The sequence below is a fragment of the Pristis pectinata genome, chromosome 2 (genome assembly GCF_009764475.1).
Source record: "Pristis pectinata isolate sPriPec2 chromosome 2, sPriPec2.1.pri, whole genome shotgun sequence".
Lineage (NCBI taxonomy): Eukaryota > Metazoa > Chordata > Chondrichthyes > Rhinopristiformes > Pristidae > Pristis > Pristis pectinata.
Window position 1 is genome coordinate 97,171,660 of NC_067406.1, and position 26,938 is coordinate 97,198,597.

A 26,938-nucleotide genomic window follows, 5' to 3' on the forward strand; every position below is an offset into this window, starting at 1 on the left:
CCAGCCTATGCACTCTCCTTATAACTGAGGCCCTCCAGTCCCAGCAACATCCTTGTGAATCTTTTCTGCACTCTCTCTAAGCTTAATCACATCCTTACTTAACTACACACAATAGTCCAAGTGCAATATCACCAATGTCTTGTACAGCTGTAATATGATGCCCACAACTCCAGTACTCAACTCCTCAACTGATGAAGGCAAGGATATGCCTTCTTCATTACCCAGTCTATCTGTGTCACCATTTACAGGGAACTATCTACCTGAACACCTAGGTCCCTCTGGTCTACAACACTGCCCAGGGCCTTGCCATTCACTGTGTTTGTCCTGTGAACCAGGTGGAGTCAGTAAACAAAATAGTTTGCTTTTGCCGTCTCTCATTAAAAAAATCGAGGCTGATTGTTATTTCCATAGATGAATCAACCAAGCATATAGGGATCATGGATTAAATCAGAGATTTTTCCAGCCTTGAGTACAGAATATGAGATATTGCATGCAGGATGCCTAATTTTACTTTTATTTTCATTTAATTATATATTCTTGACTACATTTGAATGAAAAGTGAATGTGTGAACAAGCTTTATGTTCTTGATTGACTATTAAATGAAATGTTATAATCACCTATTTGTTTATCATTTTATAAATCTTCCAACAGGATGTTCAAGTGTTGAGGCATTACAAAAGGAATTTATCCAAAGAGGTAGATTTTTGCTGAAGCCAGGACAAACATAATATTTGTAATAACATTTATACCACTAGGACAGAAACTCCCTGTCTAAACTGAAGTGCTTGGTCGAATTTTCATCTTTACCACTTTAAGAGAGTAGTCAATACCCCTAAAAGGGACCCAGACTACTCCATTTTCTATCTCATATGGCATATTATCACGAGGATCATACAGTCCGCCGTGGTAATAAATCCCATTCAGATTAGCTGCCTGACAATTATTATACCACCAACCTCCTCCATAGAACTGCGCACAGTTCTCCTCCCATTTATCATTATCTCTGTCAAAAGTACTGAATTTCATGTTTGCATGGGAAGTGTGTGCCCTATCCACTGATAACCCTGTTATTAGTGCATCCCCAGCATTCCCAGCATAACCGGTGATATTCAACATGTAGTTTTCTGATTCAGAGCCTATATTTACAATATACTCAGCATGTGTCTTATTCCCGGACCAGTCCTCCAGTTCTATCCGAAGGAATGTTTCCTTCTGTGTGAGTAAGTGAAGGATGTCATTTCCGAGCCAGATATTTCCTTGGCCTTGATCATCAAGGCTACCAAATCCCATTTTGTACTCATCCCAGGATCGGTTGAAATTTACTGATTCATCCATTCGCTGCTGAACCAATATCCAACCACCAACACCAGTGCTCTGATCACAGTAAACTGTCAGAACATCAAGACAGCCAGTGGGTTTTATCTTAAACAAACCATTTTCGCCACCCTTTGCATGTTTTTGCATGATATCGTCACAATCTGTAAGAAGTAACAAGAGATATGTTTTAAGTTAGCAAGGTTATATAGAAGTTGACAAACATCTTATTTTGGACATAAACAAAAATATGTGTATTACCTGAACTTCTCACCTAACACCTTCCCCAGATTATCTTTTGAGTATATCATCCATCCATAATGCACCTTGCACCTTCGTGGCATATGAAAAATATCTAGATTTATTTATATGACAAATTATTGGAAGGTATTCTGAGGGACAGGATACATATGTATTTGGACAGACAGGGCATGGTTAGGAATAGTTAACATGGCTTTGCATGGCAGGTCATGTCTAACCAATCTTATAGTTTTTTTCAAGGAGTTACCAGGAAGGTTGTTCAAGGGAAGATGGTGGACGTTGTCTACATGAACTTTAGGAAGGCCTTTGACAAAGTCCCGCATGGGAGGCTGCTCCAGAAGGTTAAGTCACTTGGCATTCAGGATGAAGTAGTCAATTGGACTCAACGTTGGCTTATCGGCAGAAGCCAGAGAGTAGTAGTAGATGGCTATGCCAGTACATAGACCTAATCCTAGGAAATGGAGCCTGGCAATTAGCGAAGTTCCAGTGGATGAGCGCTTTGGGGAGAGCGACCATAACTCAGTAAGTTTCAAAGTAGTTATGGAAAGAAATAAGGACAGTCCAGAAATTAACTGTGTGACTTGGGGGAAGATCAATTTCAATATCATTAGACAGGACCTGGAAAATGTAGATTTAAGTCATAGAGTCAATAGAGTCATAGAACAATAGAGCATGAATACAGGCCCTTCAGCCCAACCAGTCCATCCTGACCATAGTGTCCACCCAGCTAGGCCCAATCTTCCGTGTTTTGCCCATATTCCTCAAAGCCCTACCTCTCCATGTACCTACTTACAGGTAAATCTTCATTCAAGAAGTGAGAGTCATTCAAAAGTGAAATAGTGAAAGTTGAGGGTCAATGTGTTCCTATAAGGCTGAAGGATAAGGACAGGATGTGTGGGAAACCATAGATGTCAAGGAGTATCAAGGGTTTGATATAGAATGAAAGGATGCACGCAGTACTGAAAACAGAGGAGGTCCTTCAGACAGAGAGAGTGTAGAGGAGTGCTTAAGAAAAGGATTATGGGGTTAGAGGTTCCATGAAATATCACTGGTAGGAATTATTAAGGAAAATCCCAAGGCATTTTATATTAAGAGCAAGAGGGTAACCAGGGAAAGAATGAGGCCCATTAGAGACCTAAGGAATAATTTGTACATGGTGTTAGGGAACGTAGGCATGATCTTAAATTTTTCAAGATCTTAAAGTTTTCATCCATATTCACAAAGGAGAAAGGCATTGTTGTTGGAAATTTCACTTGGGACGGTAACATTTTAAGATTATAAGAAATTTTAGATCTTTTGGCTGACGTAAGTGTGGATTGGACTGATAAAGCCTGATTGGATATATCTCAGGCTGTTATGGGAGGCAAAGGAGGAGAATGCTGGGACTCTGAAGAATATATTTACATCTTTATTGGTCACAACTGAGGTGCCAGATGACTGGAAAACAACAAATGTGATACCTGTATTCAAAATAAGCAGCAAGGGGAATCCAGCTGTTTATAGGACAGTTAGTCTAAAAACAGTGGTCAAGAAATTATTGGAAAATATTCTGGGGGACAGGATAAATCCACACTTGGGAAGGCAGAGATAGATCAAGGATAGTCACCAATAGCCTGTCCTGGTCCAACTACGTCGATGCCACGGCCAAGAAACCTCACCAGCACCTCTACTTCCTCAGGGTGCTACAGAAATTTGGCATGTCCCCTTTGACCCTCACCAATTTTTTCAATGCACCATAGAAAGCATCCTATCTGGATGAATCATGGCTTGGTATGGTAACTGCTCTGCCCAGAACCGTAAGAAACTACAGAGAGTTATGGACACAGCTCAGCACATCACGGAAACCAGCCTCCCCTCCATCAACTCTGTCTATATTTCTCACTGCCTCAGTAGAGCAGCCAGCATAATCAAAGATCCCACCCATCCTGGACATTCTCTCTTTTCCCCTGCCCCATCTGGCAGAAGATACAAAAGCCTGAAAGTACTTGCCAAGGACAACTTCTATCTTGCTGTTATAAGACTACTGAATGGTTCCCTAGTACAATTAGATGGACTCTTGACCTCATAATCTACCTCATTATGAGCTTGCAATTTATTGTCTACCTGCACTCCTCTGTAACTGTTACACTTTATTCTGCATTCTGTTTTGTTTTACCTTGTACTACCTCAATGCACTGTGTAATGGATTGATCTGTATGAATGGTATGCAAGATAAGTTTTTCACTGTACCTCGGTACATGTGACAATAATAAGACAATTTACCAATTTTACCAACATGGGCTTATTTGTGTGAGATTCTGTATGACTAGTTTAATTGATATTTTTGACGAGGTAACTAAATTATTGATGAGAACTATACAATTGATGTGGTTTCAATGGGTTCCAGAAAGGCCTTTTACAAGATCCCATGTGGAAGGCTGGTCCAAAAAATTAGAGCCCATTGGATCCAAGGAAAGATGGCAAATTGGATCCAAAACTGGTTTGGTGACAGGAGACAGAGGGGGATGGTGGACGGTTAATTTGTGCTTGGAAGTATGTGACCAGTGCTGGGAACCTTGCTGTTTGTCATATATGTATATGGTCTTAGGCTAGGGAATGATACTGATCAGATGATAAACTGGACAGGGCAATGGCAGGTGGAACTTAAGATAAAATTTCTTTATTAGTCACATGTACATCGAAATACACAGTGAAATGCATCTTTTGTGTAGTGTTCTGGGGTGCAGCCTGCAAGTGTCGCCATGCTTCCAGCGCCAACTTCCTAACCCATGCGTCTTTGGGATGTGGGAGGAAACCGGAGCACCCGGTGGAAACCCAATCAGACACACAAGGAGAACACACAAACTCCTTACAGACAGCTGCCGGAACTGAACCCAGGTCGCTGGTGCTATAATAGCATTGCGCTAACCGCTACACTACCGTGCCTGCGAACTTAATCCTGATAAGTGTAAGATGATGCATTTTAGGGAGATCTAATCAGGGGAGGACACAGATCATGAATGGTAGGGCCCTTGAGAGTATTGAGGAACAAAGGGATCTCAGTGTACAAGTCCATATCTCCCTGAAGGTGGCAGCAAGATAGATAGGGTGGTGAAGATGGTGATGTTAGCCTTCATTAGCAGGAACTTAGAGTATAGGAACAGGGAGTTCTTACAACTTTATAAAATACTGAGTGGAATACGTGTGTAGTTCTGGTCACCCCACAATAAGAAGGGCATGATTGCATGGGAAAGGGTGCAGAGAAGATTCACCAGGATGTTGCCTGGGATGGAATGTTTGAGTTAAAAGGAGAGACTAGATAGCTGAGTTCATTTTCCTGGGACGAGAGGAAGCTAAGGGGGCATCTTGATAAAGGTGTACAAAATTATGATAGGGTAGATAATAAGAAACTTGTCCCCATGGCAGAGCAGCTAAGACCAGAGGGCTTAGGTTTAGAGGGGATCTGAGAAAGAATTTTTTCACTTCAGAATGGAACACATTGCCTGAGAACATGGTGGAGAGTGGTTCTCTCACAACATTTATGAAGCATTTGGACAAGCACTTGAATTGCCAAGGCATGCTAGGCTATGGACCATTACCAAGTGCTGGTAAAAGGGATTAGTGTAGATCATTAGTATGGACATAGCAGGTGGAAGACACTGTTTCTGCGCTGTATACCTCCATGACTCTTTGTTGCTTCATTGAGAATTATATGCTCTAGTTTAATTTGCCTTGTTTAGAATTATGCCCTCTAGTCTGTATTTCCTCTTCTTATTTCTCCTACCAAAATGTATAAACAATTTGGATCAGAATGTGTAAGGCACGATTAGTAAATTTGCAGATGACACTAAAATAGGTGGCATCATATACAATGAAGATTATTAAAAATTACAGGGGGATCTTGATCAGCTAGGTAAATGGGTTGAGGAATGGCAAATGGTATTCTAATTCAGATGATGTGAGATGTTACATTTTGAGAAGTCAAACCAGGGTAGGACCTTCACAATGAACAGTAGGAGCCTGGAGAGTGTTGTAGAAATTAGGGACCTGGGAGGACAAGTCCATAGTTCCCTGAAAGTGGCATCACAGGTAGACAGAGTGGTGAAGAAGATTTTTGGCACTCTGGCCTTCATCAGTCAGGGCATTGAGTATAGGAATTGGGGCATTATGTTGCAGTTGTACCAGACATTGGTGAGGCCGCACCTGGAGTATTGTGTACAGTTTTGGTCACCCTGTTATCGGAAAGACATCATTAAGCTGGAAAGAGTGCAGAGATGATTTATAAGAATGTTGCCAGGACTCCAGAGCTTGAGTTACAGGGAGAGGTTTGGCAGGGTAGGACTTTATTCCTTGGAGTGTAGGAGACTGAGGGATGACCTTAAAGAGGTGTAAAAAATCATGAAGGGTATAGATAGGGTGAATGCACACAGTCTTTTTCCCAGGGAAAGGGAATCAAAAACTAGAGAGTATAGGTTTAAGGGGCAACTTTTTCACACAGAGGGTGGTGCACATATGGAACGAGCTGCCAGGAAGTGGTTAAGGCAGATACAATAACAACACTTAAAAGACATTTGAATGGGTAGATGGATGGAGTCATGGAGTCATAAAGTAATACAGCACAGATACAGGCCCTTCGGCCCAATGAGTCCATGCCGACCACGGTGCCCACTCAGCTTGTCCCAATTGCCCGCATTTGGCACATATCCCTCTAAGCCCCGCCTCTCCATGTACCTGTCCAAGTGCTTCTTAAATGATACTATTGTACCTGCCTCAACAGCTTCCTCTGGCAACTCGTTCCATCTACTCACCACCCTCTAAGTGAAAAAGTTGCCCCTCAGGTCCCTTTTAAATCTTTCACCCTCAATCTATGCCTGCTAGTTTTGGACTCCCCTACCCTGGGGAAAAGACTGTTACTATGAATTTTAAACATTTCTTTAAGGTCGCCCCTCATTCTCCTACGTTCCAAGGAGTAAAGACCCAGCCTGGCCAATCTCTCCCTACAACTCAGCCCCTCTAGTCCTGGCAACATTCTTGTAAATCTTTTCTGCACTCTTTCCAGTTTAACCACGTCTTTCCTATTACAAGATGACCAAAACTGTACATAGCACTCCAAGTGCTGCCTCCAATGACTTATAATGTCCCAGCTCCTATACTCAGTGCTCTGACTGATGAAGACCAGCATGCTAAATGCCTTTTTCACCACCCTGTCTCCCTGATGCTGCTTTCAATGAACAATGCACTTCTACTCCAAGGCCCTTCTGTTCGATTACACTTCCTAGTCCCCTACCATTCATAGTATAAGTCCTACTCTGATTTGACTTTCCAAAATGCATCACCTCACACCTACCTGTAGGAAAGGTTTAGAGGGATATGAGCCAAACGTGGACAAATGGAACTAGCTTGGAGGGGCATCTTGGTTGGCAAGGTTGAGTTAGGCCAAAGGGCCTGATTCCGTGCTGTACTACTCTCCGACTCTGTGAGTCTATAACACTCATATTTCTCAGCATTTCTGTTTTTGCCATAACATGGTAATCCCACTTGATGAATTGTGCATGTACCTTGTTCTTGTTTTTATATACATGCACTGTATATCTACTTCTGTACTTTTTCATAGTCTGGTCTTGTCTGAAAACATCCCACTTCTTGTTCTACTTCTATTTAACTCTTCTGGTTCTTTTTTTCAGCATTACTTTCCTCCTAAATTCTTCAGGGTTCTGTTTCATACATTTCTTTACTAACAAGGGCCTTAGCGTCATTGAGAGATACAGCATAGAAACAGGCCCTTCGGACCACTGAGTCCATGCCAACCATCAACCACCCTTTGACACTAATGTTACATTAAACCCACATTCTCATCAACTTCCCCCAGATTTTACCATACACCTGCACAGTGGCCAATTAACCTACCAACCTGCACATATTTGGAATGTGGGAAGAAAATGGAGTACCCGGAAGAAACCCACATGATCACATACTCCACACAGACAGCACCCAAGATCAGGATTGAGTCAAGGTCTCTGGCACTTGTGAGTGCCACTGTGCTGCCCTGCACTGTTTCCTGCTCTCCTTTTACTCATGAGGTTTGTTTTCTGCAATCCTTATACTCATGGGGTTTGCTTCCATGCTCCTTTTACTCACTCTATCCAGTGGATGTTGATCTTCTAAAGCTACTGAGTAAAACATACATACTTCGAGAATAATGTTTAACCAGAACATCTGCACACTTATCTAGAAGAAAGATTATTTTTGACTTAAATGAGGCCTACCTTTTCCAATGTAGTTCTTAATCTTATGCATCGTTTCCATGTTAAGATTGTGAATTTGTTCACCAGGAACATACTCTGTGATTTCATCATCAGAGAATATGCTAAGGTTGACGGAAGGATGCATGGTATTAGGATCCTCCAGGTAAGTGGACTGGTAGTCACTGTTACGGGTTTCTTTGTAGGATGTGTTGTCTTTGAATTCTGTCACCACTTTGGTTGAGAAGATGGCATGTTCACTGGAGTCAATTACTTTAGAGCTGTCAACATCCTCCAAGTTTGCATAATCGGTAAAATCACCAGTCTTTGTGTAAGTTGAATTACCAGGAGAACCCTTACTTGCTAGTGGCAATGTTATTTCCTTAGGGTCTATTTGTTCTAAATTGAGGAACGATGGATCAGAAAAATTATCAACTGTCTCTGAGCCAGTGATTTTGCTAAAATTCTGTTTCATAACAGATTGAGAACCAATTATGGAGTGGAATACTTTTGTGTAATTGGAACTGTCTGACAAAGTTCCTTTGACAGAGTTTTTCGTCAAATATAGTTCCTCAGTGCTGGTTTCTGCATTAACGTGAGTTAAGGATGCATCAGAATTTCTTGTACTGTTTATCGGATGGTTTAATGGTGTATCTTCCCTTCTTGTGCTGTTGATTCCACCAAGAATGCGCGATATATCACCATTTGCTATGCGACCTGTGCGAACATCCAAACCTTTCCTTGTAGATCCAGTAATTGTAGCCAAAGAGGTAGAAGAACTTTCATGTGGTTTATCATTATCTAAACCAAATAACCCCATATGCATTTCTTCCCAGAATTTAGGATATTTAAGATTGATGTCAGATTTGAAGCCAGTTATTGCATTAAATATCTTCACCAAACTCAGCTTATGTATTGGCTTATTATATACAATTCTATTCAGCCTCATGCCAGTCATTGAGTTGAGAGATTTCTCCATTTGGACATTATGTTCATTGTTGATATTGTAAACAACTGATTGAGTGCAAGATCCTTTGCAAGACTGTATCTTGATATCAATGTCAACCTAACAGGAAGAAATAACATTGTGATCATAAATGCTAACCATAATTGGGAATTTAAATGTTGATGATTTTCCACTTGAATACACCAACCCAATCCCTTTTTATAAATAAAAGCAAAACTCTAACATCCTCCAATATTCGCACAAAGGAGGTTATTACATTGACAATAAAAACTAACTTTGATAACCCTTGGGGTGAAGATATCTTCAAGAATTTATATTTTCCAAAAATAAATGTACTTATTTATATAAATTATAATGTTTTGCACATTTATAAATATCTTCAAGGAAAAAGATTCTCAAGAACACTGTGAATCATGTGTTCATAGAGTCATAGAGTCATAGAATAGTACAGCACAATACAGGTCCTTCGGCCCACAATATTGTTCCAACCTTCAAACCACGCCTAAGACTATCAGATCCCTTCCTCCCACATATCCCTCTATTTTAATTTCCTCCATATGCTTATCTAGCAATCACTTGAATTTGACCACTGTACCTGCCTCCACCACCACCCCAGGCAGTGCATTCCATGCCCCAACCACTCTCTGGGTAAAAAACCTTACTCTGATATCTCCCTTGAACTTCCCACCCATTACTTTAAAGCCATGCCCTTTTGTATTGAGCATTGGTGCCCTGGGAAAGAGGCGCTGGCTGTCTACTCTATCTATTCCTCTTAATATTTTGTACACCTCTATCATGTCTCCTCTCATCCTCCTTCCCTCCAAAGAGTAAAGCCCTAGCTCCTTTAGTCTCTCCTCATAATCCATACTCTTTAAACCAGGCAGCATCCTGGTAAATCTCCTCTGCACCCTTTCCAACGCTTCCACATCCTTCCTATAATGAGGCAGCCAGAACTGGACACATACTCTAAGTGTGGCCTAACCAGAGTTTTGTAGAGCTGCATCATTACCTCGCAGGTCTTAAACTCGATCCCACAACTTATGAAAGCTAACATCCCATTAGCTTTCTTAACTACCCTATCCACCTGTCAGGCAACTTTCAGGGATCTGTGGATATGAACCCCCAGATCCCTCTGCTCCTCCACACTCCCCAGAAACCTGCCATTAACTTTGTACTCTGCCTTGGAGTTTGTCCTTCCAAAGTGTACCACCTCACACTTCTCTAGATTGAACTCCATCTCCCACTTCTCAGCCCAGCTCTGCATCATATCTCAATATCCCTCTGAAATCTTTGATAATCCCCCACACTATCTACAACATCACCAACCTTTGTGTCATCTGCAAACTTGCTAACCCACCCTTCTACCCCCTCATCCAAGTCATTAATAAAAATCACGAAAAGCCGAGGTCCCAGAATCGATCCTTGTGGGACTCCACTAGTCATAGCCCTCCAATCTCAATGCACTCCCTCCACCACAACCCTCTGCTTTCTACAGGCAAGCCAATTCTGAATCCACACAGCCAAGCTTCCTTGGATCCCATGCCCTCTGACCTTCTGAAGAAGCCTACCATGTGGAACCTTGTCAAATGCCTTACTAAGATCCATGTAGACCACATCTACTGCACTACCCTCATCAATCTGCCTGCTCACCTCCTCAAAGAACCCTATCAGGCTTGTGAGACATGATCTACCCTTCACAAAGCCATGATCAGACCAGGATTCTCTAAGTGCTCATAGAATCCTTTCCAACAGCTTGCCCACCACAGACGTAAGGCTCACTGGTTTATAATTCCCTGGACTATCCTTACTTACTTTTATGAATAAGGGGACAACATTTGCCACTCTCCAATCCTCTGGTACCATTCCCGTGGACAACGAGGACTCAAATATCCTAGCCAATGTTTCAGCAATCTCCTCCCCCGCCTTGTGGAGCAGCCTGGGGGATATTCTGTCAGGCCCCGGGGACTTACCTGTCCTAATATTTTCAACTGAGCTAAAATCTTGCGATGTTAGTTCCCCTGAAATGATATCATTTAAAAGCTTGTAAGGATGAAGTGCTCAGAACCATTTGTAGGGTGGACGGAAAAGGTCAGAACTCACAAATGGGTGCTCAGAGATGACATTGAATTTCCAAGGGAAAATTAACCCAGAGAAACTGTGGCCACAATTTTTGTTTTTCAGGAGGAAGAGGGAAGGAAGTGAGATCAACCAAAATTGCAGAGTTACCTTTCCATTCATTGTAGTTTCAGTGCTGGTGAGAGGCAGTGTCCTTATTATATCATGTAAATTGGGCTCTGGTGAAACAGTTGGAACCCCAGTGCCATTTGAATGAAGCACAACACAAAGCTAGTAACCACTGCTAGCAACAAAACACAATGAGAAATGACCCAGACCAGCATAGATCTGGCAGGAAGAAAGTGCCTTGTAAAATGCATTTTATTCAACACTTTCTGGTCCTCTGGGTTAGTATAACTGCAATTCCTGCTTCAGGTTCATTGTCATTTGCCTCTTTCTTTTTGATATCTGTGCTGTTCTGCGAATTGGCAGGCTGGTGCTCTGTGACTTAACAGCTAGAATTTCTGCTCCAATAGAGGCTGATTCAATATAAATGTAGCACAGCCATAACACATAAAATTAAGCTAATTTCCTATCTTAGCATGTCATGAGGAAACACTTGACTTTTGGGAGAAACTTTTAAAAGTGACTGCAAATCTGCTAAAGGAGTTGCTCAAACAGAGATAGAAACACAACTAGCCCAAAGACACAATTTATTTAGACCATAAGACATAAAAGCAGAATTGGGCCATTTGGCCTATCGAATCTGCTCCACCATTCGATCATGGCTGATTTATTTTTCCCTCTCAACACCATTCTCTTGCCTTCTCCCCTAACCTTTGACGCCCTTACTAATGAAGAACCTATCAACCTCTGTTTAAAATACCCAATGATTTGGCCTCCACAGCTGTCTGTGGCAATGAATTCCACAGATTCACCACCCTCTGGCTAAATAAATTCCTCCTCATCTCTGTTCTAAAGGGATATCCTTTTATTCTGAGGCTGTGCCCTCCGGCCTTAGACTCTCCCACTACTAGAAGCATCCTCTCCACGTCTACTCTCTCCAGGCCTTTCAATATTCAGTAGGTTTCAATGAGATCCCCCCTCATCCATCTAAACTCCAGCGAGTACAAGCCCAGAGCTAAGAAATGCTCCTCATATGTTAACCCTTTCATTCCCAAGATCATCCTTGCGAACTGTCTCTGGACCCTCTCCAATGCCAACACATCCTTCCTTAGATATGGGGCCCAAAACTGCTCACAATACTCCAAATGTGGTCTGACCAACTCCTTATAAAGCCTCAGCACGACCTCTTTGCTCTTATACCCTGTCCTCTCAAAATGAATGCTAACATTGCATTTGCTTTCCTTACTATCAACTCAACCTTCAAGTTAACCTTTAGGGAATCCTGCACTAGGACTCCCAAGTCCCTTTGCACCTCTGATTTCTGAATTTGCTCCCTGTTTAGAAAATAGTCAACGCCTTTATTCCTTCTATCAAAGTTCATGACTGTACACTGCCCTACGCTGTATTCCATCTGCTATTTATTTGCACATTCTCCCAACCTGTCCAAGTCCTTCTGTAGACTCCCTGCTTCCTCAACACTTCCTGTCCCTCTACTTATCTTTGTATCATCCACAAACTTGGCCACAAAGCCATCAATTCAGATCATTAACATATAACGTGAAAAGTAGGGGACCCAACACCGACCCCTGTGGAACACCACTAGTCACCGGCAGCCATCTAGAAAAGGCCCCTTTTATTCTCGCTCTTTTCCTTCTGCCAGTCAGTCAATCTTTGATCTGTGCTAGTACCTTTCCTGTAATACCATGGGCTCCTATTTTGTTTAGCAGCCTCATGTGCAGCTCCTTGTCAAAGGCCTTCTGAAAATTCAAGTAAACAACATCCAAAGAATTCCAACAGATTTGTCAAGTAAGATCTCCCCTTAAGGAAACCATGCTGACTTTGGCCTATTTTATCATGTACTTCCAAGTATCCCGAAACCTCATCCTTAATAATGGACTCCAACATCTTGCCAATGACTGAAGTCAGGCTAACTGGCTTACAATTTCCCGTCTTTTGCCTCCCTCCCTTCTTAAAGAGTGGAGTGACACTTGCGATTTTCCAGTCCTCCGGAACCATTCCTGAATCTAGTGATTCTTGTAAGATCACTACTAATGCCTCCACAATCTCTTCAGCTACCTCTTTCAGACCCTGGGGTATAGTCCATCCGGTCCAGGTGACTTATCTACCTTCAGTCCTTTCAGTTTCCCAAGCACCTTCTCCTTAGTAATAGTGACTACACTCACTTCTGCCCCTGACTCTCTCGAACTTCTGTCATGTTGCTGGTGTCTTTCACAGTGAAGACAGATGCAAAATACTGATTTAATTTGTCCACCATTTCTTTGTTCCCCATTACTACCTTTCCAGTGTCTTTTTCCAGTGGTCCGATTTCCAGTCTTGCCTCTCTTTTACTCTTTATATATATCTGAATAAAATTTTGATATACTCTTTTATATTATTGGCTAGCTTACCTTCATATTTCATCTTTTCTCCCCTTATTGCTTTTTTAGTTGCCTTCTGTTGCTTGTTAAAGGCTTCCCAATCCTCTAGTTTCTCACTAATTTTTACAATATTGTATGCCTTCTCTTTTGCTTTTATACTGACATTGAGTTCCCTCGTCAGCCACGGTTGCCTCATCCTCCCTTTAGAATGCTTCTTCTTCTTTGGGATGAACTGATCCTGCATCTTCCAAATTACTCCCAGAAACTCCTGCCATTGCTGCTCTACCGTCATCCCTGCTGGGGTCCCCTTCCAATCAACTTTGGCCAGCTCCTTTCTCATGCCTCTATGGTTACCTTTACTCAACTGTAATACCGATACATTTGATTTTAGCTTCTCCCTCTCAAACTGCAGGGTGAATTCTATCACAGTATGATAACTGCCTCCTAAAAGTTCCTTTACTTTAAGCTCCCTAGTCAAATCTGGTCCATTACATAACACCAAATCCAGAATTGCCTTGTCCTTAGTGGGCTCAACCACAAGCTGCTCAAAAAGCCACCTCGTAGGCATTCTACAAATTCTTTCTCTTGGGATCCAGTACCAACCTGATTTTTCCAGTCCACCTGCATACTGAAGTCCCCCATGACCACCATAACATTGCCTTTTAACATGCCTGTTGTAATTTGCACCCCACATCCTGGCTACTATGCGGAGGCTTGTATATAACTCCCATCAGGGTCTTTTTACCCTTGCAGTTTCTTAACTCTACCCACAAGGATTCTACATCTTCTGATCTTATGTCATTTCTTGCTATTTACTTACCTGCATTATCCACAGAACTTTTGAGATATGACTGCCTACAGAATTTACAAGTCAACAGATAAACATTCACTAAAATAAAATCTTTTCAAAATACTGATAAGCTCAGATTTCTTTGACAAGGTCCCACATGGTAGGCTTATCTGGAAAGTTAGAACACATGGGGTCCAGGGCAAGCCAGTCAATTGGATGCAAAATTGGCTAGGTGGTAGGAATTAGGCCTGTGACCAGCAGTGCGTTAATGAGTCCTTTGTTGTTTGTCATATATAGTAATTATTTGGTTGAGAATGTAGGTGGCTTGATTAGTAAGTTTGCAGACAACACCAAAATTGATGGTATAGATGGTGCAGTGAAGAAGGTTGTCTAAGATTACAACAGGTTCTGGATCAGCTGAAAATGGCAAAGGAATGGCAGATGGAATTTAACTCTGACAAGTGTGAAGTGATGCAATTTGGGAAGTTAAACCAGGGCAGGACATACACAGTGAAGAAACAAGAGTCTGCAGATGCTGGAATCTGGAGCAACACGCAAAGCACTAGAGGAACTCAGTGGGTCAGGCAGCATCTATGGAGGGAAATGGACAGTCAACATTTTGGGTTGAGACCTTTCATCTGGACTGAAATAAGGAGGGGAGATAACCAGTATAAAAACGTGGGGAGAGGGGTTGGAGCAAGAGCTGGCAGGTGATAGCAGATCCAGGTGAGGGGGATGATAGGCAGATAAGGGAGGTGGGAGAGTAGGAATGATGTTAGGATATACACTGTGAAAGGTGGGACCATGGGGAAACCTAGGGGTACAAGTACATAGTTCCCTGAAAATGGCAACACAGGTAGGCAGGGTAGTGCAGAAGGTATATGGCACGCTTGCCTTCATGAGCTGTTGGGACATCAGCTAAGTTTTTTCTGTTTATCACTTTTATTAGGGTTGTAAGTGTAAGGGTTAGTTTTTATTAGGGTTTTAAGTGTAAGGGTTAGATTTTTATGGCTTGCTTTTGTAATTGTTTTAAAAGTTTTTTCTAACTAGTCAAGTGGGGGCTGGACTGCGCAGGCGCAACGCGGGCAGCTTAAAAAAGCAAACAGCCTATAGAGCTGGCAGCGTTGGAGCGGGCAGTGGAGTGAGAGGGAGCAGAGTGGTCGGGCTTTGGCTCAAGGGGCTTCAGCATGAAGGAGCAAGGAGGGTAGTAGCTGGTAAGTAGGTAAAGGTAAGGTTTAGCTGTTGTCTATTATAGATTTGTAGGTGGGATTAACTAGGGGGAAAAAGAAAGGTAGTCAGATGGAGGACATGGTCATATACTGCAGCTGTTTGATGTGGGAACTCGTGGACCTTGCTGCGGTCCAAGATGGCCACATCTGCAGTGAGTGCTTGAGGCTGGATGAACTTCATCTCAGAGTTGCTGAGCTGGAGTTGCAGCTACAAACACTGTGCAGCGTAAGGGAGGGAGAGAGTTATGTAGACACGGTCCATCAGGGGGCAGGTACATCTGAGGTTCAGGATGCAGATAGAATGGTGACTGTCAGGGGATGGAAGAGGAAGAAGAAGTCAGGCAGGCAGACACAGCAGGGAACCCCGGAGGCTGTTCTCCTCAGTAACAGGTTTTCCACTTTGGAGGCTGTTGAGGGGGATGACCTGCAGGGGCCTAGCTGCAGTAACCAGGTCTCTGGCACTGGGACTGGTACTGCTGCTCAGAAGGGAAGGGTGGGAAAGAGACATGTGGTAGTGGATCGGGGACTCGATAGTTAGGGGAACAGACAGGAGGTTCTGTGGCAGTGAGCATGAATCCCGGATGGTATGTTGCCTCCCAGGTGCCAGGGTCCGGGATGTCACTGATCGGGTCCACAGGATTCTTGAGCGGGAGGGAGAGCAGCCAGAAGTTGTGGTCCATGTTGGCACCAATGACATAGGTAGGAAGGGGGATGAGGTCCTGAAGAGCGAGTTCAGGGAGCTAGGCAGAAGGCTGAGGAACAGGACCTCAAGGGTAGCAATCTTGGGATTGCTGCCAGTGCCACGTGATAGTGAAGGCAGGAACAGGAGGAGGTGGCAGATAAATGCGTGGCTGAGAAGTTGGTGCAGGAGGGAGGGTTTTAGATTTCTGGATTGTTGGGATCTCTTCTTGGGAAGGTGGGACCTGTACAGAGAGGACGGGTTACACCCGAACCAGAAGGGGGCCAATATCCTTGCGGCGAGATTTGCTAGGGTGGTTCGCGAGGGTTTAAACTAGTTTGTGAGGGAGAAGGGAACTGGAGGAGTAGGTCAGTGTAAGAAGGGGATGGGGAAAAGTTAGATCAAACAGGTAGAGAGGCTTTGGGGAAGGAGAAGCAGAATACAGACTATAAAAGTAGTAAGGTAGATGGACTGAAGTGTGTTTACTTAAATGCAAGAAGCGTCAGGAATAAGGGAGATGAACTGAGGGCTTGGATAAGTATGGGGGACTATGATATTGTGGCTATTACTGAGACATGGCTGACATCAGGGCAGGAGTGGATATTGAATATTCCTGGTTTTTGGTGTTTTAAGAGGGATAGGGAAGGGGGGAGAAGAGGAGGAGGGGTGATGATACTGGTCGGGGACACTGTTACGGCTGCAGAAAGGATGGATGTTGTAGAAGGATCATCTCTAGAGTCCGTATGGGTGGAAGTAAGGAACAAGAAAGGAGCAGTTACTCTACTAGGAGTATTCTATAGGCCCCCCGGTAGCAGTAGAGATATAGAGGAGCAGATTGGCAGGCAGTGTTTGGAGAGAAGCAAAAATAACAGGGTTGTTATAATGGGAGACTTCAACTTCCCAAATATAGACTGGAACCTGCTTAGTGCCAAAGGTTTAGATAGGACAGAATTTGTTAAATGTGTCCAGGAGGGATTCCTGACGCAGTATGTCGACAGGCTGACTAGAGGGAATGCCATGCTAGATCTAGTTTTAGGAAATAAACCGGGACAGGTGAAGGATCTATTGGTGGGTGAGCATTTAGGGGACAGTGACCATTGCTCCATAACCTTTAAAATTGTCATGGACAGGGACAGGTGCAGAGAGGACAAGAAGATATTTAATTGGGGAAGGGCAAACTATGAGGCTATGAGGAGAGAACTTGGGAGTGTAAATTGGGATGTCCTTTTTGAAGGGAAATGTACCATGGAGATGTGGTCGATGTTCAGGGATCTTATGCAGGATGTTAGGGATAAATATGTCCCGGTGAGGCAGAGAAGGAATGGCAGGGTGAAGGAACCATGGGTGACGAGAGAGGTGGAACGACTAGTTAGGGAGAAGAAGGTAGCATACATAAGGTATAAGCAGCAAGGTTCAGACAGGGCCCGTGAGGAATATAGAGTAGCGAGGAAGGAACTTAAGGAAGGGCTGAGGAGAGCTAGAAGTGGACATGAAAAGGCGTTGGCTAGTAGGGTTAAGGAAAATCCCAAGGCCTTTTTCACGTACGTGAAGGGTAGGAGGATGGCTAGGGTAAAGGTAGGTCTGATTAAAGACAAACGTGGGAGAATGTGCCTGGAGGTGGCGGAAGTGGGAGAAGTTCTCAATGAATACTTCTCTTCGGTATTCACCAAGGAGAGGGGTCTTGATGACCCGGAAGGGAGTGCTGGTAAGGGTAATGTTCTCGAGGTTGTAGATATCAAGAGAGAGGATGTGTTGAAGTTGTTAAATAATACCAAGACAGATAAGTCTCCGGGGCCTGATGGGATTTTCCCCAGGCTGCTTCGAGAGGCCAGGGAGGAGATTGTTGAACCGCTGGTAAGGATCTTTGAGTCCTCGTTGTCCACGGGGATGGTGCCGGAGGATTGGAGGGTAGCGAATGTTGTCCCCTTGTTCAAAAAAGGTAGTAGGGATAGTCCAGGGAATTACAGACTGGTGAGTCTCGCGTCTGTGGTGGGTAAACTGTTAGAAAGGATTCTGAGGGATAGGATCTATGAACACCTGGAGAATCATGGACTGATTAGGGACAGCCAGCATGGCTTTGTGAAGGGAAGATCTTGCCTCACAAGCCTGATAGAGTTCTTTGAGGAGGTAACGAGGAAGATTGATGAGGGTAGTGGTCTATATGGATTTTAGTAAGGCGTTTGATAAGGTTCCTCATGGTAGGCTTCTTCAGAAAGTCAGAGGCCAAGGGATCCAGGGAACCTTGGCTGTGGGGATACAGAATTGGCTTGCCTGTAGAAAGCAGAGGGTTGTGGTGCAGGGAGTGCCCTCGGACTGGAGGGCAGTGACTAATGGTGTCCCGCAGGGATCGGTTCTGGGACCTCTACTTTTTGTGATATTTATAGATGACTTAGGGGGTGGAAGGCTGGGTTAGTAAGTTTGTGAACAGCACTAAGATCAACGATGTTGTGGATAGTGTGGAGGGCTGTCGGAGCTTACGGAGGGATATTGATAGGATGCAGAGCTGGGCTGACAAGTGGCAGATGGATTTCAATCCGGACAAGTGTGAGGTGGTACACTTTGGAAGGACAAACTCCAGAGCAGAGTACAGGGTAAATGGCAAGGTACTAGGCAGTGTAGAGGAACAAAGGGATCTGGGGGTTCATATTCACAGTTCACTGAAAGTTGCCTCACAGGTGGATAGAGCAGTTAAGAAGGCCTATGGGATGTTAGCTTTCATAAATCATGGGATTGAGTTTAAGAGCCGCGAAGTGATGATGCAGCTTTACAAAACTCTAGTTTGACCACACTTAGAGTACTGTGTTCAGTTCTGGTCGCCACATTATAGGAAGGATGTGGAGGCGTTGGAGAAGGTGCAGAGGAGATTTACCAGGATGCTACCTGGATTAGAGCGTATGGAATATGAGGAGAGGCTTAAGGTGCTAGGGCTTTATTCACTGGAAAGGAGGAGGATGAGAGGAGACATGATAGAGGTATATAAAATATTGAGAGGAATAGATAGACAGTCAGCGCCTCCTTCTCAGGGCACCTATGCTCAAGACGAGAGGGCATGGCTTTAAGGTTATGGGTGGGAGGTTCAGGGGAGATGTCAGGGGGAGGTTTTTCACCCAGAGAGTGGTTGGTGCATGGAATACACTGCCTGGGGTGGTGGTGGAGGCAGATACATTGGTCAGGTTCAAGAGTTTGTTGGATAGGCACATGGAGGAATGTGAGATAGAGGGATATGCGGGAGGAAAGGTTTAGATAGTGTGAGGGTGGTTTGATGGACGGCACAACATGGTGGGTGGAAGTGTTTTGCACTGTATGGTTCTATGGTTATATGGTTCTATGGTCATGTTACGATTGTGCAAAATGTTGGCTGGGCTGTATTTGGATTAATGAGTGACATTCTAGGGGTTACCTTAGGTTTATAAAATCATGAGGGGCACATATAGGTTTGACAGTCATAGTCTTTTTCCCTGGGTAGGGGAGCCTAAAACTAGAAGGGCCCTGAGGGGTAAGTTTTTCACACAGAGGTTAGTGGGTGTATGGGACGAGCTCCCAGAGGAAGTGCTAGAGGCAGGAACAATTACAATGTTTAAAAGATATTTGTACAGGTACATGGATAGGAAAGGTTTAGAGGGATATGGTCCAAATGCAGGCAAATGGGACTAGCTTAGAAAGGCATCTTAGTCTACATGGACGAGTTGGGCCGAAGGACCTGTTTCTGTGCTGCATAAATCTTTGACTCTTTGGAGACACAAGAGATTGCAAATGCTGCAATCTGGAGCAAAATACATATTGCTGGAGGAACTTACCGGGTCAGTCCTGATGCAGGTTCTTGACCTAAAACATTGATTATCCCTTTACTCTTACAGATGCTGCCTGACCGGCTGAGTTCTTCCAGCAATTAGTTTTTTGTTCTATGGCTCTCTATGACTCTTCCCCACCAAAACAATGCTATCTATGAACACTGATGACAAGAACTAATTCACTGACAGATGTGGGCCTATTGACATAGATGATACCATCATGAGGGAAGGGTTCACATGCATCCATTTTCATGGGTCTGATTTTTGTAAGCGTGACACTTGATGGATATTGTAGATTCAGTGAGCTGAAGGGCCTGTGTCTGTATGCTATGACTATGACTCTTAAGTTTTCTCTCTGGATGGAGCTCAAATGCTGACAGAATAATTCACAGAGACATGGACAAAGAGACAGAGGGGGATACAGCACAGAAACAGGCTCTTTAGCTCACCGAATCCATGCCAATCATCTAGCACCCATCTTTATTGTAATCTTACCCTGAACCACTTTATGAGAAAATGTCAGGATCAAACATACAATCAAATATTAAACATACAAACTCAACTGACAAATTTCTGTCAAATATATTCATCTCCAAACAATTGTTAATTAAAATATTAAAGAGGACAGGAAGATATTTAACTGGGGAAGGGCAAATTATGAGGCTATAAGGCTAGAACTTATGAGTGTAAATTGGGATTTTTGAAGGTAAATATACTATGGAGATGTGGTCATTGTTCAGGGATCTCTTGCAGGATGTTAGGGATAAATTTGTCCTGGTGAGGCAGAGAAAGAATGGCAGGGTGAAGGAACCATGGGTGACAAGAGAGGTGGAACATCTAGTTAAGAGGAAGAAGGCAGCATACATAAGGTGTAGGCAGCAAGGATCAGATAGGGCTTTTGAGGAATATGGGGCAGCAAGGAAGGAACTTAAGAAGGGGCTGAGGAGAGCAAGAAGGGGACATGAAAATGCTTTGGCGAGTAGGGTTAAGGAAAATTCCACTGCACTTTTCACATGTGAAGAGCAGAAGGATGACAAGAGGAGGACCGATTAGAGACAAAGGTGGGAAGATGTACCTGGAAGCTGTGGAAGTGGGTGAGGTTCTCAATAAATACTTCTCTTCAGTGTTCACTAAGGAGAGGGGTCTTGATGACGCTGAGGACAGTGTTGGTAAGGTTAATGTTCTGGAGCAGGTTGATATCAAGAGAGAAGATGTGTTGGAGCTGTTAGAAAATATTAGGACAGATAAGTCCCCGGAGCCTGATGGAATATTCCTCAGGCTGCTCCATGAGGTGAGGGAGGAGATTGCTGAACCGTTGGCTAGGATCTTTGAGTCCTCGTTGTCCACCAGAATGGTACCGGAGGATTGGAGGGTGGCAATTGTTGTCCCTTTATTCAAAAAAGGTCGTAGGGATTGTCCAGGGAATTATAGACCAGTGAGCCTTATGTCTGTGGCGGGCAAGTTGTTGGAAAGGATTCTTAGAGATAGGATCAATGGGCATTTAGAGAATCATGGTCTGATCAGGGACAGCCAGCATGGCTTTGTGAAGGGTAGATCATGTCTCACAAGCCTGATAGGGTTCTTTGAGGAGGTGACCAGGCAGATTGATGACGGTAGTCCAGTAGATGTGGTCTACATGGATTTTAATAAGGCATTTGACATGGTTCCACATGGTAGGCTTCTTCAGAAGGTCAGAGGGCATGGGATCCAGGGAAGCTTGGCCGTGTGGATTCAGAATTGGCTTGCCTGTAGAAAGCAGAGGGTTGTGGTGGAGGGAGTGCATTGAGACTGGAAGGCTGTGACTAGTGGTGTCCCACAAGGATTGGTTCTGGGACCTCTGCTTTTCGTGATTTTTATTAATGACTTGGATGAGGGGGTAGAAGGGTGGGTTGGCAAGTTTGCAGACAACACAAAGGATGGTGGTGTTGTGGATAGTGTAGAGGATTGTCGAAGATTGCAGAGGGACATTGATAGGATGCAGAGCTGGGCTGAGAAGTGGGAGATGGAGTTCAATCCAGAGAAGTGTGAGGTGGTACACTTTGGAAGGACAAACTCCAAGGCGAAGTACAAAGTTAATGGCAGGATTCTGGGTAGTGTGGAGGAGCAGAGGGATCTGGGGGTTCATATCCACAGACCCCTGAAAGTTGCCTCACAGGTGGATAGGGTAGTTAAGAAGGCTTATAGGATGTTAGCATTCTTAAATCGTGGGATTGAGCTTAAGAGCCGAGAGGTAATGATGCAGCTCTACAAAACTCTGGTTAGACCACACTTGGAGTATTGTGTGCAGTTCTGGTCACTTCAGTATAGGAAGGATGTGGAAGCATTGAAAAGGGTGCAGAGGAGTTTTACCAGGATGCTGCCTGGTTTAGAGAGTATGCATTACGAGGAGAGACTAAGGGAGCTAGGGCTTTACTCTTTGGAGAGAAGGAGGATGAGAGGAGACATGACAGAGGTGTACAAAATATTAAGAGGAATATATAGAGTAGACTGTCAGCGCCTCTTTCCCAGGGCACCAATGCTCAATACAAGAGGGCATGGCTTTAAGGTAATCTTTAAGGTAATGTTTAAGGTAAAGGTGGGAAGTTCAAGGGAGATATCAGAGCAAGGTTTTTTACACATAAAGTGGTTGGGGCATGGAATGCGCTGCATGGGGTGGTGGTGGAGGCAGGTACATTGGTCAAATTCAAGAGATTGTTAGATAAGCATATGGAGGGATATGTGGGAGGAAGGGGTTAGATAGTCTTAGGTGAGGTTTAAATGTTGGAACAACATTGTGGGCCAAAGGGCCTGTATTGTGCTGTACTGTTCAATGATTCTATGATTCCAAACATTCAGAATTATACTTTTTATAAAAATGAATAACTATATAAAATTATGGGAGGCATAGATAGGGTAGATAGAGTTTTATTCTCAGGATGTAACTGTCAAATACCAGAGGACCTAGGTTTAAGGTGAGAGGGGGAAATTTAAAGGAGATGTGCAAGGTAATTTTTTTTACACAGAAAGCGTTAGGTGCCTGGATTGCGCTGCCAGGTGGTAGAAGCAGATACAACAGCGACATTTAAGAGACATTTAGACAGGCACAAACTATGTGCAGGCAGAAGGGTTTAATGAAGTTGGCATCATGATGGGCTAAGGGCCAGTTCTTGTGCTGTATTCTTCTATTTTCTATGTTCTATGACATTGATGCCTCCAATGATCAGAATGAAAAAAATGCTTGCAGTTTCAAAATAATAGCTGTCTTTACCTCAAGTCTTGTGATACTTCTAAATTGTTCTAGTATCCTCTTCTGTAGGAGCCCTAATTTGAAATTTTGATCATTGATTTTGTTCTGCAAGTTAGTAATTCTGGAATTCACGTGCTCCACTAGCTGGTAGTAAGTGTCTCCAAACTCTAAAAAAAAGAATAAGAATCCTGGTAAAAACTGGAATAACTCCAACAGGTTTTAAATAAAATCCTATCCATATATTTTGTTTCTCAATCTTAAAAAAACTAAATCCAAATGAACGGAAGGCTTTGTACTGCACTTTTTGATGAATAGGTTATAAAATCATCAAAAATCAATATTTCAATATCTCCAGTGAGATAGTAACACAATGTTCAGATGAAAATCTGTACAGACAGAATTTATGTGAATAATGTTCTATGTTCTATAAAAGATGAGATTTTCTTGAATAATCATAAACACAGCAGTCACTCACCTCCCAGTCCATTCAGAGACTGTCTGATTCTATTGATAGCTTCAGTCACAGTAATCTGAGTATTCCTGAACATTTTGGAATAGTTTTCCAGCATCTGTTGTATCCCTTGTACCCGTTCATCATTTTGTTGATTCTTAACATGTATTAATCCTTGCATTCTGCACCCAGATGGACACTTAGAGCCCTATAGTAATAATGCATAATTATGTTATTTTACTTCTTTAAAATATAATAAATCTTCACCAAACAGGTCAATGACTGTACCACCTACCCAATCATTATCAGTGCAAATTAGCCACTTCTTCTCCGTACATGCAGATTGTGCTTCAGCCATCTCCACAGACTGTGGACCGCGAGGTGCAAGGCTGGCCTCTGACTGAATCTTCAGTTGTATGTTTGTTTGTAAGAAATCAAAGAAAGGAGCAATCATTTTACAAATGGAGTGTTGAATCACAAGCATTTCATCCAGCTGGATTCTACTGAACAAGCAAGGATTTTTGTGTGAGGTTAGGACACTCCTTCTTGAAAGAATGTCTTGATTCCATGGCCATTATTAAATACTTATTATCAATCTATTTATGCATTAATAAAAATATACAATATTCTTCACATTTTCACAGTTGTGATATAAAAACAAGCAAATTTTAGTAAAAGTTAATATTCCTCTGGTGCAAATCAAGTATGCTACTGTCAGCTTGAGAAGTAAATATTTTGAGATATTGACATGATGTCAATGGGGTAGACATTCACCTCAATTACCTACATAGTGATTTGATGGAGCAGATCTCTGCATATTATAGAACCACTGCTATCAACTATATAGAAAGAAATGAAATATTAATGAAATATTAGACTACCTCCTGAATTCAGATAATTAGAGAAGCAAATTGAAGGTCCCTAGTTGCCTGACAGCCTACCAATTATACCATGAGAAGTGAATAAGGAGCACTGATCAGCATTCAGTCTCCATGGTATCTGACTTGTAAGGCAGTGGTTAGGAAGTTATCCTATTGTTATTGCACTGGAAGAGCTTCAATCTGCAATTCTGGTTTCATACCAGGACACGGATGTACTATGCTTGGTCAGCAGCCAGACTGTTGAGAAACTAGTTCTGGATTTTGTATCCACCTAACATGAGAGCCATTTGGAACCTGATTTTCATGTTACTGTCAATTTCAGATGACAATTCATCCCAAAGTTTTCTGCATTTGCGTGGAAATTTCTGAAAACCTGACGAGACTAATTATTACTTTGTTTTCAGACTTACCTCACTACAGATTATAATTATATAATAGTTGTTGTTTTACATGGAGCTATTTGAAAATTAAAACTACAAGAATTATTTTTTCTTCAAAGATTCACTCAAAATGCTCCAAATACACATCATAATTTCCCAATCATAATGGACCACAAGGTCCAATCTGCAAAGTAATACAGGACAGCTCTTTAATAGAATGATTTACCTCATTCTTATCAGAATAATTGTTAACATGCTATAAAAGTAAGAATACATCTGAAGAAGGATGGGATTTGATTTATATTCTACAGTTGCCGCTGTTTGCCATACATTTGGAACTTTATTTCTCAGGAGATATGTCGGCCTACTATCAGGATATAAATCATAGCCCATGGGTCCTCTGTAATGTACCTCTATGTGTATGAGTTATTCAGAAGGAAAACTTACCCAGTCAATTAAAATGAAGCATACAAACAAACCAAAGGCCTGTGCAGCTCTCATCTTTCAGCAAAGGTTTTCTCTCTCTTTCATTTCAACCCTACAGAATCAGTTTCTGTCAGTGTTACTGGGAAGCCTGTTTACCCATACTTCAGAGACACTGTTGATCATTTGCCATCTAGGTCTTGCCGAGATTCTTGAAATTTTCTGATGCTTTGTTGAATTCCAAAGGTCAATAGTTTCCAAAGTCAATAAAACACTTTGAGCAAATAAAACATGGAATTTGGTTGGGCACTCAACTGGTATGTTTTTTTTGTTCAGATGTCCACCATAAAGCTGAGCAACTGATTGAAAATAGCCACATTAGTGATAATCTGACATTCCTGTTCATCAATAGTAGGACTGACATTTTTCAGAAACATAGTCATTTTGTTCGGTCCCTGCATCAGATATTTAGTATTTGCCTGCTTTCTTAGGTGGGTATTAACAAGAATAAGGCACTATTTGAAGAGGAGATGTCAAGCTGATATTTGTATTTCAGCTAATAAAACCATAACACATTACCCGATCATTACATCAGTTTTCTTTTATTTATTCATTTTTCAGGATCTACCTAATGTCTATCCTTCATTACTCTTGAGAACTTAATGATCTTCTTGAACCTCTGCAGTCCTTCTAGTGAAGTTACTCCCACAGCCTTGCCTTCCTTAGCAAGCAGTGCATTTGTTAGATGGTGCTCTCTGCAGCCACCGGGTGCCAGTGGTGGAGGCAATGAATATTCAGGGAACCAAATTGGATGCCAAGTAAATGGGCTTCTTTGTCCTGGATGCTGTCAAGCTTCTTGAGAGTTGTGGGAGTTGTATTCATCCAGAGAAGTGGAAGGTATTCTTTTACACTTCTGACATGTTCCTTGTAGATGGTGGAAAGAATTTGGGGTACAGGAGGGGAATTGCTCACTGCAGGATACCCATCGCCTGACCTGCTCTTTTGGCTGTATTTGTGTGCTGTTCCAATTAATCCCCAGGACGTTGATGACAGGGCATTTGCCAATGGTAATGCCATTGAATATCAAAGGAAGTGGTTAGACTCTCTCTTTTTGGAAATGGCCATTGCCTGGCAGTCTGGTGGCAAGAATATTACTTGCCACTTACCAGGTCTTGATGCATGCAGACATGGGCTTTTTCATTTGCTAAGGAGTTGCAAAATATATAGAACATTGTGCAATCATCAGCAAACAACCCTCTTTTGACTTTATGATAAAAGAAAGGTCATTGGTGAAATAACAAAAAGTAGTTGTGTTATTACCCTGCTGTAAGGAACTCTTCAAATTTGTCCTGGAACTGGGACGATTAATTTCCAATGACCACAACCACCTTCCTTTGTGTGAGGTCTGACCCCAACCATCTGAGTGTTTTCCTCTTAATGCTCTTTGACTAATGTTCCTTGATGCCACACTTGGTCAAATGCTGTCTTGATGTCAAGATCAGTCACTCTCACCTCAGCTCTGGAATTCAGCTCTGTGGTCCACGTGGTGAAACCCAAATTGATGGTTGTTCCCCTGCATTAAAACCACAGCATTGCTTAGGATATTAATTAGCTAGAAATTGCTTGAGGGATATTTTGAGATTGTAAAATCTACTATATTAAGGTAAATTCCTTCTTTCCAAACACTTTTGCTGCCAAATTTATCACAATGAATACTCAGTCTTTCCCAGATTCACCAAGGTTCAGTGTTCACTGTGACCAGTGA

General features: G+C 42.7%; 1 protein-coding gene across 4 annotated transcripts; it reads right to left on the reverse strand.

Moving 5' to 3' along the window:
- Positions 1-493: 493 nt before the first annotated feature.
- Positions 494-25,343, reverse strand: fga (fibrinogen alpha chain). Of its 4 annotated transcripts, none has more exons than XM_052010502.1 (6): positions 25,198-25,343; positions 23,785-23,895; positions 23,514-23,697; positions 23,060-23,205; positions 7,822-8,863; positions 494-1,479 (listed from the first exon to the last, which is right to left on the reverse strand). In XM_052010502.1, exons 1-6 carry the CDS (start codon positions 25,249-25,251, stop codon positions 773-775), a joined length of 2,244 nt encoding a protein of 747 aa, XP_051866462.1. In that variant the 5' UTR covers positions 25,252-25,343; the 3' UTR covers positions 494-772. The 4 variants fall into 4 exon arrangements, with proteins under 4 accessions (XP_051866462.1, XP_051866464.1, XP_051866461.1 ...); XM_052010504.1 differs by lacking the exon at positions 25,198-25,343 and adding an exon at positions 24,371-24,506; XM_052010501.1 differs by lacking the exon at positions 25,198-25,343 and adding an exon at positions 24,371-24,493 and having other exon boundaries at positions 23,785-23,989.
- Positions 25,344-26,938: the final 1,595 nt, after the last annotated feature.